This window comes from Heterodontus francisci, chromosome 49, assembly GCF_036365525.1.
Source record: "Heterodontus francisci isolate sHetFra1 chromosome 49, sHetFra1.hap1, whole genome shotgun sequence".
Classification (NCBI taxonomy): Eukaryota; Metazoa; Chordata; class Chondrichthyes; order Heterodontiformes; family Heterodontidae; genus Heterodontus; species Heterodontus francisci.
In genome coordinates, this window is record NC_090419.1 from 4,328,916 (window position 1) to 4,349,495 (window position 20,580).

Here is a 20,580-nt window from a genome sequence, read left to right on the forward strand (position 1 = left end):
CATGTCCGATTTTACAATTAATTGTACTTCTGTACCCTTGTGTATTGATTATCGAGTCCAATTGCGCAATTAATTGCAGCCTTGTTCCCTGTGAATCGTTATCAATACCAATTTTGGAATTAACTGTAACTTTATTCTCCTGCATAGGTTCTAATGTTCAATTAAACTATTTGTTGTAACTTTATTCCCTGGTATACTAGTGTTCAGGGACAGTTTCACAATTAATTTTGACATTATTGGCTTGTATATTTTATAAAATCCAATGCAACAATAAACTATCCTTTTTTTTCTTGTGTGCTAGTTATCGTTTCCAATTTCCCAATTAACAGTATATTTATTCCCTTCATTGTTGGGTATAATGCCCAGTTAAACAATTAATTGTAAAATTATAACCCTGTGCATTATCAAATACAATAGCAATTGGAGCTGTGAGGCTGCGGTGCTAACCACTGCGCCACTGTGCCGCCCCTTTTATTAGCCAGTGTATTATTATAATTAATTGAACAATGAAATGCAACAGTAGCTCCCTGCATAATGCTTATCGTGTCCAATTTAATATTAACTTTAGTCGTGGTCGCTGTTAGTGGGAATGAATCTGAAAGAATCACTCGACACTCGGGTCTGCTCCAAACGTCAAGTAGTTTATTGGGTTACGCCGGCGGGGAGCAGGTCACTTGGCAATCCAGATTCCTCTCCACCGAACAAAGGAAAATCATCAATACTTATACAGTTTCAAACAGTTATTCAGCCCATCCCGGCTGGACACGGTCCAATCATAGCGATTACAAATTATATACATTGATTAGTCGAACCAATGAAATGCGTTACTAGACATTGGGGGACTGCGTGGTCACTCATGCTGTTGGACAGCTTGAGGTTACTCATGCATACATGATGTCTTCCAGATCCCCTGCCTCACCGTCCTTCGGCCTTACAATAGGGATAAATGGGGCATTTTCAAGTTGCCAGGCTGCGACTAGTGGAGTGAGACTAGAATCAGCGCTGGGGCCTCAGCTACTTACAATCTATATTAATGACTTAGACAAAGAGATAGCTGCGAGGAGGACAGAAAGAGCCTACAACAAGATATAATCAGGTTAAGTATGTGGGCAGCAAGTGGGCAGATGGAGTATAATGCGGAGAAGTGTGAGGTTATTCACCGAATAGTAAGCGTGCAAAAGCAGAATATTTCTTCAAAGATCTGCAACTTCGAAATGTCGATGTTCAGAGGGTCTTGGGTTTACCCATACAACGAACACGAAAAGTTAGCAGGCAAGTACATCAAGTAGTTAGGAAAGCAAATGGAATGTTCGCCTTTAGTGTAAGGAGTGCAAGAATAGGTAACAACTTGTTGCAATTGTATCGGGCTTTGGAATATAGTGTGCAGTTTTTTTAATCTCCAGTGTTAAGGAAGGATATACTTGCATTGGAGGTGTTATAACGAAGGTTCACGAGATTGGCCGGTGAGATGACAGGGTTCTCCTCTGATGAAAGGCTGAGCAAATTGGGTCGATATTCTCTGGAGTTTAAAAGAGTGAGATGTGATCTCATTGAACCGTGCAAGATTCTGAAGGGGTTGTTTCTGCTGGCTGGGGAATCTATAATACGGGGACAATGTCTCAGAATAAGGGGCCTATCATTTCTGACTGAGATGAGGAGAAATGTCTTCAGCCAAAGGGTTATTAATCTTTGGAATTCTCTACCTCAGAGAGTTGTGGATGTTCCATCATTGAATATATATAAGTTTTAGAGCGACAGATGTTTGTCTTTTGGGGATTCAAGGGATATGGGGAGTGGGTGTGCAAGCAGAGTTGAAGCCGAGAATCAGCCATGATCTAACTGAAAAGCAGACTGACCGGATATAAAACGGATATGTGTCGGATATCTGTCGGATATAAAACGAAGCAAAAAACCTCAGGAAACTTAGTCGCCTGATTTTCCTGTCACTGACAATGAATCTCTCTTTGTCCAACTTCCCTTTTTTTATTCATTCATGGGATGTGGGTGTCACTGGCTGGGCCAGCATTTATTGCCCATCCCTAATTGCCCTTGAGAAGGTGGTGGTGAGCTGCCTTCTTGAACCGCTGCAGTCCATGTGGGGTAGGTACACCCACAGTGCTGTTAGAAAGGGAGTTCCAGGATTTTCACCTAGCGACAGTGAAGGAACTGCGATTTAGTTCCAAGCCAAGATGGTGTGTGACTTGGAGGGAACTTGCAGGTGGTGGTACCCCCATGCATTTGCTGCCTTCGTCCTTCTAGTTGGTGGAGGTCACGTGTTTGGAAAGTGTTGTCTAACGAGCCTTGGCGCACTGCTGCAGCGCATCTTGCAGATGGTACACACTGCTGCCACTGTTTGTCGGTGGTGGAGAGAGTGAATGTTTGTAGCTGGGGTTCCAATCAAGTGGGATGCTTTGTCTTGGATGGTGTCGAGCTTTCTGAGTGTTGTTGGAGCTGCACCCGTCCAGGCAAGTGGAGAATATTCCATCACACTCCTAACTTGTGCCTTGTAGATGGTGGACAGGCTTTGGGGAGTCAGGAGGTGAGTTACTTGCCGCAGGACTGGGAGCCTCTGACCTGCACTATTCTCTCAGTACAATATTTTCTCTTCAGTTTCTGGCAAGAAATGGCTACAAAACGATCAAAGGTGAAAGTGACAGTGGCCCAGACAGAACAGTCAGTAATGGCATAAAGCAAGACGGCGTGGATATTACACACACGGATGTAATTCATGAAACGAAAATGTTCCCGATAAACAATTGGAATGTGCCTTAATATCAGGTCGAGGAAAACAACCAGTAAATCCATCACTGCCATGGTCACCAGGTAGCGAGTGACACATTTGGAAAGACCACACTTTCCTCGATACAGGATCACAATCGTCATCAAGTTAGCTGTGAGGATGGGAAATAAAAAGAGAAATGATACATCAGGCTGGGAACCAGCTTTAGGCAAATGTTTTATTCCACCCATTGATGTATTGAAATGATTATACCTGTAAGAACACAGGGGAAGGTCAGGGATCTGGTGGACGGTAGGAGAAGTTAAATGGCAAATGAATGATACTGAAATTGTTGAACTTACTGTTGATCATCATCCTCCCGTCCACCTTTGGCTGCGTGTCCTACAAATTGTGACATCTCCATGTACTCCCAGTTCTAACGCAGGGTCATCAACCAGAAACGTTATCTCTATTTGTATCTCCACAGATGCGGCTGGACCTGCTGATTGTTTCCTGCATTTTCTGGTATTATTTCAGATTTGCAGATAACACAGCACTTAGCTCTCGTATAAAAAGACTGACAGAGAGATTCTCTGACCCGTGACAGTCAGCATAGTTTCAAAAGAGGACTTTGCACGCCTGGTGCCTGGATAAAGGATGTACAGAAAGCATGCAGTACTTTCTACAATAGGAAGGGAATGAGGCAGATGTAATGATACACTTTGGTGCCAATGACACAGAGAGAGTAGGTATTGAAGTCCTAGGTCAGGAACTAGTTTGGAAGTTAAAGAGGAGGACCTCGAAGGCAAACATCACTGGCTTACTCCCAGTCCCACGTATTAGTGAGAGTTGAAGTAGAAGTTTAGGTGTATCAATGCGTAGCTTGACGATGATGTAGGAGGGAAGGCTTCAAACTCTGAGGTAATTAGGACCAGTAATGAGGCAGGAGTGGTGCAGCGGTTAGCACTGAAGCCTCACAGCTCCAGCGACCCGGGTTCAATTCTGGGTACTGCTTGTGTGGAGTTTGCAAGTTCTCCCTGTGTCTGCGCGGGTTTCCTCCGGGTGCTCCGGTTTCCTCCCACATGCCAAAGATTTGCAGGTTGATAGGTAAATTGGCCATTATAAATTGTCCCTAGTATAGGTAGGTGGTAGGGAAATATAGGGACAGGTGGTGATGTGGTACGAATATGGAATTTGTGTAGGATTAGTATAAACGGGTGGTTGTTGGTCGGCACAGACTCGGTGGGCCGAAGGGCCTGTTTCAGTGCTGTATCTCTTTAAAAAAAAAGGAGGCACCTAATCACAAGGGACAGGTTGCACCTCAACTGGAGTGGACCAACATCCTCGTGAGGAGATTCATTAATGTGATTGGGGACTGTTTCGACTAAATTGGCAGGGGATGGGCACTAACACATAGACGTAGTAAGGAGGAATAGGGTGCATATTGTGAGACTGTTGGACAGTAATATAGAAGGAAATGCTTCTGTCCTCGATGGGATTGGTCTAAGAAGGACTATGAGGAATGTGAATCCAGGATTACAATGTAAATTTGTAAACACCAAACGTGTAGTAAATAAGGTTGGTCAATTACAAGCACATAAAGCAGTTCGGGAATAAGACTGTGTGGCAAAAATGGAAACATGATTTCGAAATGGTGAGCACCAGGCGCTTTAATATGCAAGGATATAAAGTGTTCAGAAAAGTTAGGGAAGGAGTGAAGGAGAGGTGGGGAGGCAGCATTGATTCGGGGAGACATTGCAGTTTAGGAAAGGGAGGATGCCCTTGAGGGAGAAAGGACAGGCTTTATTTGGTTAGAATTAAGAAGCCACAAGTGTATGAACACACAAATAATGATACTCGATAGGCGTCCAAAGAGTGAGATTGAGATAGGATTAAATTTGCAGGAAAATCACAGAGATGCGCAAAAATTATAGATGGTGATATGGGGGAATCAAATATCTATTAGCATAATTCGAGAGTGAAGGGTAAGGAGGCGGAGGAATTCCTGAAATGCGTTCAGGAGATGTCCCTCCATTAGTATGTTCTCCACCCAACTAGAAAGGAGGCAGTGTTAGATCTGGTGCTGCATAATGAGTGGGACAAGTGGACCAAGTGTCTTTGGGGGAGAACTTGGGTGAGAGTGATCATCACATGCAAGGATTTTGACCATTAATGCAGAAGCGCCCTGAACGAATTAAGGTAGAACGTCTGGAGTGGAAGAGGACAACGTTCAGTGAGATGAAAGGGATCCAGCCAGGCTCAAATGGAACCAAAAACTAACAGGCAGACAAAGTGTCGTCTTCAAGGAAGAGTGCCTTCAGCTACAATCTAGTCACATTCAAATAAGGCCAAGACGTTAGGAGACCAGCAACAAGGCTCCTTAGATGACGAGGGTGATAGAGATTATGATGAAATAATGAGTGGTTGTATGATATATGTCAGTTAAACTCATCAAGTGAGAAGCAGGCCAAATACAATCTATTGAGAGGGAAGATGACGAGGCAGGTCAGACTGTCAAACAGAGAATATGAGAATAGAAAATCAGAACAATCTTCTACCGGCGTGTAAATGGAGAGTTGGTAGTAAGAGGTGGATTGGAGTGCTTAAGGACAGGGAGACTAATATCTGCCAGGAGGCACAGCGAGGCTAATTTTATAATGAGTACTTTGTATCAGTTTTCACTGAGGAAGTGGCATCTGACAAAACATCTGTCGAAGTAGAGAGGGTAGAGGCGTTGGATTGGGTCAAGATTAAGAGGTAGGAGGACGAAAACAGCAGTCTATGCATATGGTAGATATGTCACCTTGTCTGGATGGCTTGCATCCAAGGTTAATAAAGGAAGTGGGGATGCAGAGAGCAGAAAGGCATGCCATAACCATCCAATCTTCCTGGACGTGGAGGAGGTACCTGATGTTTGGAGATTGGAAAATGTGACTATCTTATTCCAGAAAAGGTGTCGCGACAGTCACAGCAACTACAGGTCAGTTAGGTTTAACGTTAGTTACTTAGATCTTGAGTAGGTTAAAGATTCGGCATAACATCGTGGGCCGAAGGGCCTGTACTGTGCTGTACTGTTCTATGTTCTATGTTCTATGTTCTATGCTAGTGGTAAGTAAGTTATTGGAAACAATTATAAGGGAAGAATCAACAGACACTTGGAAATGATAGTCAGCGAGGATTTGTAAAAGACAGATGATGCTTGACCGACCTAAATTAATTTCTGTTGAAATATGAGAGAAGATTGATGAAGGGAATGTGGTTGATGTTGTTTCTATGTATTTTGAGGAAGCTTTTGAGATGGTGCCATCTGAAAGGCTGGTTCACAAAATTAAGGTTGTTGGAATAGGAGGCTCCCGATCATGTTGGATACAAATGTGACTCAAGGACAGAAGAAAAGCGAGTTGTAGTAAAACGTTTCTGCTCAGACTGAAGGATGGTACACAAGTCAGGAATGTGATGGAATACTCTCCATTTGTCTGGATGGTTGGAGGTCCAACAACACTCAAAAAGCTCGACACCTTCCAGGACAAAGCATACCACTTTATTGGCACCCCATCTACATGTATTCACTCCCTCCACCACCGGCGCACAGCGCCAGCTGTGTGTACCATCTACAAGATGCACTGCAGCAATGCACCAAGGCTCCTTAGTCAGCACTTTCCAAACCTTCAACCAACTGGAAGGACAAGGGCAGCAAATGCATGGGAACATCACCACCTGCACGTTCACCTTCAAGTGACACACCAGCCTGACTTAGAACTATATCACCGTTCATTCACTGTCGCTGAGTCAAAATCCTGGAACTCCCTTCCTAACAGCACTGTGGGTGTACCTACCCCAAATGTACAGCAGCAGCTCAACCAGGCAGCTCATCACCACCTCTCAAGGGCAATTAGGGATGGGCAATAAATGGCCAGCGACGCCCAAATCCCATGAATGAATTAAAAAAACATGGCATCTGCTAACCTCCACACCACCAATATTTCGTGCTGCTCGATGTACTACACTTTCACACACATTCTAACTATGCCAGCCGGACACCTACCTCTCACTAGTTCCACATGCCTCCAGTTAGTCACCAAAACTATGCAAAACAAACACTGATATTATTCCCTCTCTCCTGCAGGGCAAAGTGGCCTATAATAGGAGGCAGCCAGAATGAACCAATGGGGGTCAAGCATAACTTCATCCCCGAGCCTGAGGGAGGAGATGGTTCTCTGCATTCTGAGGCCAGCTGTAATAGAGCACGTAACACTCAGCATCACCGAGAGCATTCAGGATGACGCCATGTTCCTGCATTATGCACTTCTAAAGCCCCAGCTCACCTTCATTCTGACATCTTGAATGATGTGCAAGTTGCCGATAGTAGAAGCATGAATATTTTGCGTCCTATCCCCAGTTCCTCACACCAGCCCTTCCCTTCTGTATTTATTATTTTCATTGACAATCCAAAACTGTCATGTTCCGAGCTGCATGAGCTCCAGGAGGCCGAAAGACAGAGAGATAGATAGATTGAGAGAGACGAAGTGACAGAGAGAGACAGAGGGAGAGAGAGAGAGAGAGCAATAACACAACACTGATGATGAAGCCCCGTCAATTTGTCTGATGCTCTCAGCCATCAACTCAAATTGCATGTTCCTTAGAGGCCAGTATAGAGTTTGAATCTTCACGTGGTGTGGGACAGAGCACAAGTGGTGTGCAGACAGGCCGGAAGGAATGTATAGCTCGTGGGCCACTTCATCAGGGGACGATATCACAAGCGAATTTTAATACATGGGACTCAGGTGAGAAAAAAAAAAAACATCTGCTGTAGCTAAACAGGAGCATGGAGGTGTCCAACTCCAATGTGGCACAGGACATTGTTGTTGAGCTCAGCTGATCCAAAATGTACCTCAAAAGCTGCTGAATCGCCTTTCCTAGTATGGAGGACCACCTGGGGCACGCTGGAAGTGAACAGCAGCATGCCCTGCACCATTAGATGTGTTTCCAGCTTTATAGCCCTGACACCAGTGGATCTCCATAGCCATAAATTGCGGCCAGGCTGAGATACAGAGGAATCGAAATGTTCTTTACAAAACGAATTAGATAACGAGTGAAAGGAAACAAGCTGCAGGAATATGGGAATGGGAGTAACTGGAGGGTTGAGGCCATGGAAGCGGGTGAAAATATTAGAATTAAGGGATTTCCAGAGTGGAAACCTATGTAGTTCAGTGAGCATGGTGTTTTGAATGGGATTTGGCGCTAGTTAGGATATATTCAGCAGCTTTGGATGAGTTTTGGTCTATTAAACGTTGCAAATGAAGGGTGGAACATTAGGGCAACAGAGTCTGGATTGGACAGAGGCACACATGAGGGTTTATATTGCAGATGGGCGGAGGCAGAGGGCAATATTATGGAGGTGGTCGTCAGCATGATGGGTGAGGGAGAGAATGTTGAATCAGAACTCAGCTCAGGGTGAAAGAGTCCGTGAGTTTGTGAACAGCCTCAGATAATAGCCTGAGTGGGGAATAGATTCGGTAGACACGGAGCAGCGTTGGTTTTGGGAACTGAAGTTAATTTCATTTTTTCCAATGTTTACATGACAATAGCACTAGTATATTGATATAAGATGTGTCAATTTAATAGCTGGATATAGCGAATTACCAGGGACCCCAGCAACAGCAAAAATGAAAGAGCAAATTACCTCTGCAGTAATAAAGTTAGAAATGATTTATAGCACTAATAGCTGCATACAAGGTCTTACCAAAAATTCCAACTGCAACTAAGTGAGAGAATAAGTGACAAAAGCAGTAACATGGTTAAACCTTGTTTATAGAATTAATATCTGAATTGAAAGACTTACTAGGGACACCGATGATAGCAAGGATGGGATAGTAAATGTACTGAATCATTTTCAGTCCGAAATAGATCCGTCGATCGAATGATAGCCGATCATCATCTTCAGTAAATAGGTGAAACCAAACCAATATATTCCTGACGACTGTTGCACCATTCCAATCTGTGGTTCTCAGCTTCTGATCCATCATTGTAACATTCCAATCCATTGTTTTGAAATTCCAGTCTATCCTCTCCCTCTCTCTGGAGCCGCAATCCCCGTTAGAGCTAGAGGTGATGTTCACGCTGACACATTGAAATAAGTCCCTTATTAATAGAAGTGGGAAATCCTCCAGTGACACAATGACTTGCCCGCGGAGATTGACATTAATTCCAGTCACTGAACAAACAGGTTTAGTTAACCCCTTTCAATTCAAAACATTTTCTTTAATTTTATAAAGTAGAACTTTTATGCAATATGGTTGGGATGTATGAAGGTTGCTGAGGGAAAGAATGGTGGACATTGCAGTGACACTGTGATAATCTTTCAATCACCTTTTGGGAATGGAAGGGGTGCCAGAAGGCAGTGATTTACCAATGTCAAACCATTTTTAGAAAAAAAACTGTATTAGGTAAACCCCATAACAAGGATAAATGTGTCTTTTTCCGAATAGCAGGCAATGACGAGTGGGGTATCGCAGGGATTGGTGCTAGGATGCCAGCTATTCACTATATACAAGGGTGATTTGGATAAGTTGAGTGAGTATTCTAATGCGTGGTAGATGCAGTATAATGTGGGTAAATGTGAGGCTATCCACTTTGGTCGCAAAAACAGGAAGGCAGATTATTATCTGAACGGCTTTAAACTGAGAGAGGGGAATATGCAGTGAGACCTGGGTGTTATCATACACAGTCGCTGAAGGTAAGCATGCAGGTGCAACAGGTGGTAAAAAAGGCAAATAGTATGTTGGCCTTCATAGCAAGAGGATTCGAGTATAGGAGCAGGGATCACTTGCTGCAGCTACACAGCGCCTTGGTGAGGCCACATCTGGAATATTGTGGGCAGTTTGCGTATCCTTATCTGAGGAATGATGTTCTTGCTATAGAGGTAGTGCAGCAAAGTTTTACCAGACTGATTCCTGGGATGGCGGGAGTGACGTATGAGGAGAGATTGAGTCGGTTAGGATTATATTCACTGGAGCTCAGAAGAGTGAGAGGGGATCTCATAGCAACTTATAAAATTCTAGAAGGGAGGATTTCAGATATCTGGAGCATTGGGATCGCGTCAGGGACAGATGGGACCTGTACAAGAAGGACGGGTTGCATCTAAACTGGAGGGGCACAAATATCCTGGCTGCGAGGTTCACTCGCGTCACTCGGGAGGGTTTCAACTAGTGTGGCAGGAGGGTGTGAACCAGAGCAGGTAAATAAGGCCAGTAAGACTAAGAGGAAAAGCAGGCAAGGGGATGTTGTGGGCTGGTGGCCTGAAGTGAATTTGTTTCAATGCGAGAAGCGTAACAGGTACGGCAGGTGAAATTGGAGCTGGGATCAGTGCTTGGAACTATGAAGTTGTTTCTATTTCAGAGACACGGTTGCGAGAAGGACAGGATTGGCAGCTAAATATTCAAGGGTTTAGAATCATCAGGCGGGATACAGGGGGATGTAAAAGGAGTGGGGGAGTTGCATTACATGTTAAGGAGAGTATCACAGCTGTACTGTGGGTGGACACCTCGGAGGCGTCGTGCAGCGAGGCAATATGGGTGGAGCTCAGGAATAGGCAGGGTGCAGTCACGATGTTCGGTGTTTTCTACAGTCCTCCCAACAGCCAGCGGGAGGTCGACAGATACGTGAACAGAATTTGGAAAGATGTAAAGGTGGGTAATTTTAACTTCCCCTATATTGACTGGGACTCACTTAGTGCTGGGGGCTTGCATGGGGCAGGATCTCTATGGAGCATCCAGGAGGGCTTCTTGAAACAATATGTAGATAATCCAACGAGGGATGGGGCCGTACTAGACCTGGTATTGGGGAATGAGCCCGGCCAGGTGGTCGACTTTCAATAGGGGAGCATTTCGGGAACAGTGACCATAATTACATACGTTTTAAGGTACCTGTGGATAAGGATAAGAGTTGTCCTTGGGTGAAGGTGCTAAATTGGGGGAAGGCTAGTTATAATAATATTAGGCAGGAACTGAGGAATTCAGATTGGGGGCGGCTGTTTGAGGGTAAATCAACATCTGACGTGTGGGAGTCTTTCAACCATCAGATGTATAGAATCCAGGACCAGCACATTCCTGTGAGGAAGAAGGATAAATTTGACAAGTTTCAGGAACCTTGGATAACGCGGGATATTGTGAGCCTAGTCAAAAGGAAAAAGGAGGCATTCTAAATATCCCCCAGGAACAGACTCCCATCTAAATACCTCCCCAGGAACAGACTCCCATCGAAATAACCCCCCGGGAGCAGACTCCCATCTGAATACCACCCCCCCCGGGAATGACCATCCCTCCATCATAAGAACAGAATTAGTGATGTTGACTGATGATTTCAGTTTTCCATACCATTCACAACTCCTCAGATACGAAAGCAGCCCATGTCCAGATGCAGCAAGAATTGGACAACATCCAGGCTTGGGTGGATTCGTGCCACACAATTGCCAGAAAATGACCATCTCAAACAAGAGGGAATCTAACCCCTTGAAGTTCACTGGCGTCACCATCACTGAATTCCACACTATCAACATCCTGGTCTTACCATTAATCAGAAACTGACCTGATGAACCACATAAATACCAAAGCAGGTCAGAGGTGGGGAATCTTGCAGTGAATAACTCAACTCATGATTCCTCAATGCCTGTCCATTATCTACAAGGCACAAATCAGGAGTGTGATGGAATACACTGCACGAGCCTGGATGAGAGCAGATCCAACAACACACAAGAAACTCGGCACCACCCAGGACAAAGAAGCCCTTTTGACTGGAAGCCCACTTACCACCTGCAACATTCACTCTGTTCACTACTGACATACAGTGGCAACAGTCTGTACCATCGAAAAGAAGCATTGCAGAAACTCATCAAGACTCCTTAGGCAACAGCTTCCACCTAAAAGGGCAAGGGCAGAACATGTTTCCCTTCAAGCCACACACCATTCTGACTTGGAACGATATCGCTGTTCCTTCACTGCCGCTGGGTGAAATTCCTGGAACGCCCTTCCTAACACGTGTACCTGAACACCAGCACTTCAGCAGGCCAAGAAGGCCACTCACGGGTCACGGATGAATAAAAGAAGCTATTGAGTAGGGTTTTAAAGTGTTATGAATTTAATTAAGTGTTATAAAAGATGATAAAGAGTACAATGTTTGCAGTCGATTATAAAAACAATCCAAAAGTTCATGAAAGATTATGAAATGTCATATCTTGTTATAAAGGTGTTTATATTATTATGAAGGATGATAAAGTTGATGAAGTTTCAAAGGATTATAAGGTGTTATAAAGGATGATGAATGGTTACCAATCATCATAAATACTATAACATTCTATTAAAAACTATGATCAATCAGAAAAAAATGGTTATAAAGGAGTACAAAGAATTCAGGCTCAGTCTTCACACCATCTTCGGTCTTCTTGGTTTTGTTGTTCTTTATGTTGCTATCCTGGTCGAGATGGAGACCGCCAATGGACAGGGCTGCTGGTGGTGCTTTTCTCTTATGCTTTCCACTGCATCATTGGCTGTGCATGTTGGGCGAGGCTGGAGAACCTCAGGCGCTGCCACCGTCCATTGTGCCATTGCCATGTGGAACAGCCTCTGCTACCACTTCACAGTCACCATGGGGAACAGACCCCACCCAATCCCAGTCACAATGATGAAGAGACCCTGCTCCCACACATCCGCTGTGATGTGAAACAGGCACCGCCCAGAATCTCCAGTCACCGTGGGGACCAGGTACCGACTCTCTCTTCATTGAGCAGGGCAACAGGCCTCGGCAAATCCCAGTCACCAAGGGGAACTCTGCAAAGCTTCATTCCCCCGGCCACCATGGGTAATAGGTCCCCTCCCCACTCAATTTCCACCATGGGAAAGAAGCCCTACCACCACACCCCACCCACTAATAGAACAGGCTCTGCCACCACTCCATCATAACCATGCCGAGCAGGCCTCACCGCACCCCCCCGCCACCCCCCGCCCTCCCCCGGCTGTATCGATGGAGAATGGACCCTGCTACAAGTCCCTCATCACTATAGCGACTTCCCACAGCTCCCAATTATCCGTCACACTGGGGAACAGGCCCCGCCCACCCTGAGACGTCACCATGGGGGACAGGCCAAACTGCTTCTTCAACAAGGCGGACAAGGCACTCACAGCACTCTCATCATAGAGACACAAACCGCAACTGCTCCATCACCATAGCGGAAGAACATGATCCTGCTCCGTCTCCATAACAACGGGCCCCGCCCCTGGCTCTGGCACCACAGCGATAGCCTCCATCCTCGATCCGGCATCTTGGCAGCAGACTCTGGCAATAGTTGGTGGAAGTGTAAAAGAAAATGACAAGCTGCTGGAAATAACCAGTCATTTCTTTATTTAATTCATAGAACAATTTGAGTAAAGGGATATGTCAGCACATTCTTCAACTGCTCTCTGAACTGAGTCTGGGTCAGTGCATAAATCGCTGTGTTTGTGCAGCAACTCAGGAGCTGCAGCATGAAGCCCAATTGTATCAGATAAACGGGTACTGATGGATCCACTGGCTCCAAATCCTGCATTCTTTGCCACATCGTATTCACCATTAACACAGCCCATAAGAGTATGAAATTGGCCGAGATAAGGAGCAGCAAAATTATGGATTTCCTTCGATTCTCCAACTCTGGGTCTCTGCGACACTCCCTACTGCTGTGGGCTCGGAGTCTCCTGCGACCTCTGCTGCTCACTAAGATGTGTCTGATGGTGAAAGCATTGAGCATCAGAATCACCACAAATGGGACACACGGGGTTAGAATGTGATGGAGGAACTCGACTGCTGCCCAGACATGAGAGAAATAAACGTACATATTTGCATTACAGAACCAGGGTCTGTTCGCCTTCGAGTACCAACCTGTCAACATAAAATACCAGAAAATGTTCTTAAAGCAGCTCAGCACATTCACAGTTCCCAGAACCACAGCCGCCGTTTTCTCGATGCAATATTTACTTTTCAGCTTCTGGCAGCAAATGGCCACAAATCGATCAAAGGTGAAGGTGACCGTAAACCAAACAGAACAGTCTGTAGCTGCATGAAGCAGGACAGCATGGATATTACACATGCGTACGGCCAACAGGAATTGAAACTGTCTTGGATAAACAATGGGAATGTGCCTCAATATAAGGTCGAGGATAATGACGAGTAGATCCGCCACTGCCATGGCCACTAAGTAGCGAGTGACACATTTGGAGAGACCGCACTTTCCCCGAGACAGGATCACAATTGTCATCAAGTTAACTGTGAGGAGGGATAATAAACCGAGAAATTATACATCAGGCTGGGAGCAAGGTTAACATTTTTGACTGAATACATATCGAGAGTTACAGATGTGTTCCTGTGCCCAATGGTGCATTTAAATGGGTATAAGTAAAAAAAAACTGAATAGTTCTTATTGGCTGGAAGGCGGAAGAGATTAAATTGGAAAGGGGTTATGCTGAACTGAAATTGCTGAATTCAGTATTGATCAAAATCCTGCAATCCCTCCTTTCCCATGCCGAGTTTAAAAACAGTCCAAGTTCCAGCGAATTTCACTGATCTAAAACACATTTTCCTGTTTCTTTCTCCACAGATGCTGCCAGCCCTGTCGAGTCGTTTCAGCATTTTCTGTTATTATTCCAGATTTGTGGCTTCTGCAGCAATCTTGTACATAAAGTTAAATGTTGGACTGACTGAGAGATTCCCTCAACTGTGACAGGCAGCATATAATTCACTTATTCCAAAACAATAATTGGACATGAGTCCACTAAAAAAAAAATCAACGAAACAATTAATCCGAATTGTCGCTAAATTAACTGTAAACTAGGGAGTAAAAATAACAGTTGAAAGGAGTTTGGTATGACATTTGATCATCAGTGATCACTGTCAGTGGTGGACCTTCTTTAGTTCCTGTGACAGAGCAGTCTGTTGGAGATAGGGTTTAAATGAAATAATCCTGATTTGTTTAGGAAATAGAGTTAAAATATGGATTGAATGTGGAATCAGGAATGGATTAATGTGAAATAAAATAGCAGTATTAAATTAAACATAAACACGATCGATGCTGGGACCCCTGCTGCCTGTACTGTACATTAATGATTTAGATGTGAATATAGGAGGTATGGTCAATAAGTTCAAAGATGACACGAAAATTGGTGGTGTCATAAATAGTGAGGAGGAAAGCTTTAGATTACAGGACGATATAAATGGGCTGGTCAGATGGGCAGAGCAGTGGAAAATGGAATTTAATCCTGAGAAGTGTGAGGTGATGCATTTTGGGAGGACTAACAAGTCAATGGAATATACAATGGATGGTAGGACCCTAGGGAGTACAAAGGGTCAGGGGGACCTTGGTGAACTTGTCCATAGATCACTGAAGGCAGCAGCATCGGTAGATAAGGTGGTTAGGAAGGCATATGGGATAATTGCCTTTATTAGCTGAGGCATAGCATATAAGAGCAGGGAGATTATGATGGAGCTGTCTAAAACGCTAGTTAGGCCGCAGCTGGAGTACTGTGTACAGTTCTGGGCACCACACTATAGGAAGGATGTGACTGCATTGGAGAGGGAGCAGAGGAGATTCACCAGGATGTTGCCTGGGCTGGAGCATTTCAGCTGTGAAGAGAGACTGGATAGGCTAGAGTTGTTGTCCTTAGAGCTACTTCACAATAAAACATCCACAATTTATTTACCATTGAACTCAAGCTTGTCTAGCAACGTATTGCTGCCAAAACAATAAAACAATTAATGACTTCAAAAGGAAATTGGTTGGTCACTTGAATTAAATAGACCTGCAGGGCTATAGGAATTGAATGGGGCAGTGGGACAGACTGATTAGCTCCGTGGAGAGCTGGCATGGGGTCGATGGGCGGACAAGTCTGCTTTTGTGCAGTAAAATATACTATCACTCAATGACAGCACAGCATTCTCCCTCGATAAGCAACATTCTGGTTCGCTCTGGAGGTGCAAAGATGGTGAGAATGGCTGACTGCCTCAGATTGAAGCTGCTGTAGCTACTCCCAGGACAGTGAACATTCAGCAACTTTCAGCAACGTTTGCACAGTCACAAATCAAGTGCACATTAATCGAAAAGAGTTGTTCATTTCCTTTACCACTCCTCTTTGACATTGGATTCCGCAGAGCCACATGAACCATCTGGAACTCCACTGCTTTGGCAAAACCATGGGATTTCTGATCCTGTATTCTCTGTGAGGGATAAAACGATGTTTTCTACTCACCTGGCCTGGATGCCCTCTGTCATCTCCCGAATGCATCAATGTACACACATTGGGAGGTGTTGGATATGTTGCTCCCCCACCGCCTGGAAAGATGTCTATGCAGAGAATGGTCTTAATGGCCACTGACAGCTCTGTCTTGGCTTTGGTGTGAGACTCCAGACTATGCTGATGGAGGCTGCACATCTCTGTGACCACCTCCTTGTTGAATCGGAGTTACCACGCGTCCAAATGTTGTGTTAGGTGTTGGTAGGAAACGTGCTCTTGAAAATCTCGGGTTGTCCAGCGCAGATTCCGCCAACACCTTCATCTTCACAGAGCTTTCCTTTTCTGCAGCTTCCGCTCCATATCTTGTAGATCAATATGCGCTGTTAATGCAGTCTCCATATTTCATCCAGAGTTGGGTCAACACTTCCTCAGCCCTCCCTAAATGTATGCAGCAGCTCACAAACTCAACCTCCAGAAAACAATCTGCAGCACCTTAAATAACTTGGCATTAGCAGAGGAAAGTCAATAGCTCCTCACCTATAAGGGCATTTAAGTGGTCATTGGATAGACATATGGATGAAAATGGAATAGTGTAGGACAGATGGTTTCACAGGTCGGCGCAACATCGAGGGCTGAAGGGCCTGTACTGTGCTGTAATGTTCTAATTCTAATTCTTATAAGCTGGATGCCTGGAACATGCAGAGACAGACTAAATTTCAAAGAAGTGCGTCAAGGTTGTGAGAGCACCCTGCCCAACATGGATAACCACACGGGATATGCCAGGTGTGGCTGGCAGCTTGTCCTGCACCATATTGTGTTTTATAATCTTTGCAGCACCAGCAAAATAGATTCATCCTTCTGTGAAGCCCAGAATCATGGCCATGGAGAGATACAGATGAAAAGAAGTAATCTTTCAAAAGAGATTTGCGATAAATACTGAAAAGGAACAACTCACAGGGATATGGGAAATGGACAGAGGTATAGGAGTAATAGGAGGGGCGAGGACATGGAGTGGTTCAAACACAAGGATGGGAATAGGAAAATTGAGGTGCTGCTAGACCAGGAACCAATGCATTTCGCTGAGAACATGTGGATGGGTGCATGTTGTTTGGTGTGATTTAGTATTAGTGATTTGAATCTCCTGTAGTGTAAGAGAGGTTGTACCTGTGAGTCTCACCAGTATAGTTTTGGAATAGGCGAATCTGGATTTAAGAAAAGCAATGATAAGGGTTTATACAACGGATGGGCTGAGGTAGATTGCGATATTTTGCAGGTGGTAGGAGTCAGTATTGATAGCGGCGATAATATGTGATTTCAAGTCAGCTTAGGATCAAAATGATTGCCCAGGTTGCAAACAGCTGCTCCAGCCTCAGATATTGTCAAGTGAGGGGGATTGAGTCTTTGGTTAGCATGTTGACTTTGTACCAGGAATCAAAGAAATGGCTTCCATTTCCTCAATATTGAAACAACAAAGATTTGTAACAGAATGAATCATGGTTTATAGATATAATAACTGGACTGAGAGACTTACCAGGGACACCAATCACAGCAAGGATGGGATAGTAAATGTGTTGAATAATCACAAGTGCATATTTGATCCGGAATTCTAATGTTAGCCAATGATAATGTGCAGAAAGAAAATAAAACCAATTGGTTATACTTCTGCTCATTGCTGCCGCATTCCAATCTTCCATTCTCAGATTCTGATCAACTGTTGTAACTTTCCAGACTTCTGATCCCAGATTCGGGTCCATTGTTGTCGCATTCCAGTCCATTGTTCCCAGATCCTGGCCCATTGTCGCAATAATCCAATATATTCTTCTCAGATCCTGACCTATCCTCTCCCTCTCTCTGCAGCCACTGAACCCTGTTATCACCGGGGATGATGCTAACGTTGACACAATGGGATAACACATTGCAAAGAGTCCTTTATTAATGGAACATGGAATCCCCCCAGTGACACAATTAGTGACAATGGAGACAGATATTACTTACAGTCACTGAACAAACAAGTTCAGTTAATCTCTTTCAATGCAACACATTTTCATTGAGTTGCAGAGATATACAGCACAGAAAGAGGCTGGTCAACCCATCGTGTCAGTGCTGGCCATCAAGCATATAGCTACTTAAATTATATCATATCTCCCCTCAGCCTACTGTGCTTCAAGGAAAACAACCCGAGCCTTTTCAGTCTCTCTACATAGCTGAAATTCTCCAGCCCAGGCAACATCCTGGAGAATCTCATCTGCACCCTCTCCAGTGCAATCACATCTTTCCTATGGTGTGGGGCCAAGAAATGAACAAAGTACCCCAGCTGTGGCCTAACTAGCGTTTTATACAGCTCCCTCATAACCTCCCTGCTCATATATTCTATGCCTGGGCTAATAGAGGCACGTATACCATATGCTTTCCTAATCACCTTATCTACCTGTGCTGCTGCCTTCATTGATCTAAGGACAAGAATACCAAGGTCCCACTGACACTCTGTACTTCCTAGGGTCCTACTACCCATTGCATATTCTCTTGACATGGTAGTCCTCCCACACTGCATCACCTCACACTTCTCAGGATTATATTCTATTTGCCACTGCTCCACCCATTTTACCAGCCAATCTATATCGTGTTGCATCTAAGGCTTTCCTCCTCACTATTTACAGCACCACCAATTTTCTTGTCATCTGTGAACATATTGATTATACCACCTGTATTCAAGCATAAATCATTAATGTACACTACAAACAGCAAGGGATCCAGCACCGATCCCTATGGTGCACCACTGGCCACAGTCTTCCACTCGTAAAGACAACCCTCGACAATAACCCTCTGCTTTCTGCCACTAAACCTATTTTAGATCGAATTTACCAAGTTGCTCTGGATACCATGAGCTCTTATCTTCTTAACCAATCTCCCATGTGAGACCTTATCAAACGCCTTACTGAAGTCCATTTCGACTACAGCAACTGCTTTGCCCTCACCTACACATCTCGTCACGTCCTCTAAAAATTCAATCAAGTTAGTTAGACAAGATATCCCCTGACAAAGCCATGCTGACTATCCCTGATTAATCCTTCCCTGTCCAAGTGGAGATTAATTCTGTCCCTCAGAGCTTTTTCCAGTAGTTTCCCAACCACTGATGTTAGACTCACCGGCCTTTAATTACCTGATTTATCCCACGATGTTGTACCGAACATTTAACCTACTCTAAGATCAAACTAACTACCTACCCTTCATTCTACCCTCATCCATGTACCTATCCAAGAGTAGCTTAAATGCCCCTAATGTATCTGCTTCTACTACCACCGCTGGAAGCGCATTCCACACACCCACCACTCTCTGTGTGAAGAACCTACCTCTGACATCCCCCCGAAATCTTCCTCCAATCACCTTAAAATTATGCCCCCTGGTGATAACCCTTTCCAACCTGGGAAAAAGTCTCTGGCTATCCACTCTATCTATGCCTCTCATCATCTTGGACCCCTCTATCAAGTCACCTCTCATCCTTCTTTGCTCCAATGAGAAAAGCCCTAGCTCCCTCAATCTTTCTTCATAAGACATGCCCTCCAGTCCAGGCAGCATCCTGGTAAATTCCTCTGCACCATCTCTAAAGCTTCCACATCCTTCCTACAATGAGGCGACCAGAACAGAACACAATATTCCAAGTGTGGTCGAACCAGGGCCTTATAGAGCTGCAGCATAACCTCGTGGCTCTTATACTCAATCCCCCTGTTAATGAAAGCCAACGCACCATACGCCTTCTTAACAGCCCTATCAACTTGGGTGGCAACTTTGAGCGATCTATGGACATGGACCCCAAGATCCCTCTGTTCCTCCACACTACCAAGAATCCTGTCTTTAAGCCAGTATTCTGCATTCAAATTCGACCTTCCAAAATGAATCACTTCACACTTTTCCAGGTTGAACTCCATCTGCCACTTCTCAGCCCAGCTCTGCATCCTGTCAATGTCCCGTTGCAACCTACAACAGCCTTCCACACTATCCACAACTCCAGCAATCTTCGTGTCATCGGCAAACTTGCTAACCCAGCCTTCCACTTCCTCATCGAAGTCATTTATAAAAATCACAAAGAGCAGAGGTCCCAGAACAGATCCTTGTGGAACACCACTGGTCACCGAGCTCCATGCTGAATACTTTCCATCTACTACCACCCTCTGACTTCTATGGGCCAGCCAATTTTGTATCCAGACAGCAAACTTTCCCTGAATCCCATGCCTCCTTACTTTCTGAATGTGCCTACCATGGGGAACCTTATCAAACCTCTTGTACCACTCCAGTGAACAGAGAGGATCTGAAAATTTCTGTCAGGGCCCCTGAAATCTCGTCCCTTGCCTTTCCTTTTGTCACTCAATGAAGTAAAATATTTACCCAATCCACATGGGATGCATGACAGTTGCTCAGTGAAGGAATGGTGGAAACAGCTGAGTCACCAGATAGAAAATGTCAATTGTCCTTGGCTGTAGGAGGCAGCAGAGGACTGGTGGACTGGAGGAGAGAAGCTGAAGAATGGACAGCAAGCCAGCTGCAGACACATAAAACAGTGTGTATGAGGTAAAAGGTGTTATGTCATACCGGTGGAAGGCTGCAAGTGGT

The 20,580-nt window shown here is 44.6% G+C and overlaps 1 protein-coding gene across 1 annotated transcript; it reads right to left on the reverse strand.

Annotated features, from left to right (window-relative positions):
• Window positions 1–13,121: 13,121 nt before the first annotated feature.
• Window positions 13,122–17,768, reverse strand: LOC137358348 (probable G-protein coupled receptor 139). Its single transcript, XM_068024290.1, has 2 exons — window positions 17,504–17,768; window positions 13,122–14,011 (listed from the first exon to the last, which is right to left on the reverse strand). The coding sequence occupies exons 1-2, from the start codon at window positions 17,766–17,768 to the stop codon at window positions 13,122–13,124; spliced, it is 1,155 nt and encodes a 384-aa protein (XP_067880391.1).
• Window positions 17,769–20,580: the final 2,812 nt, after the last annotated feature.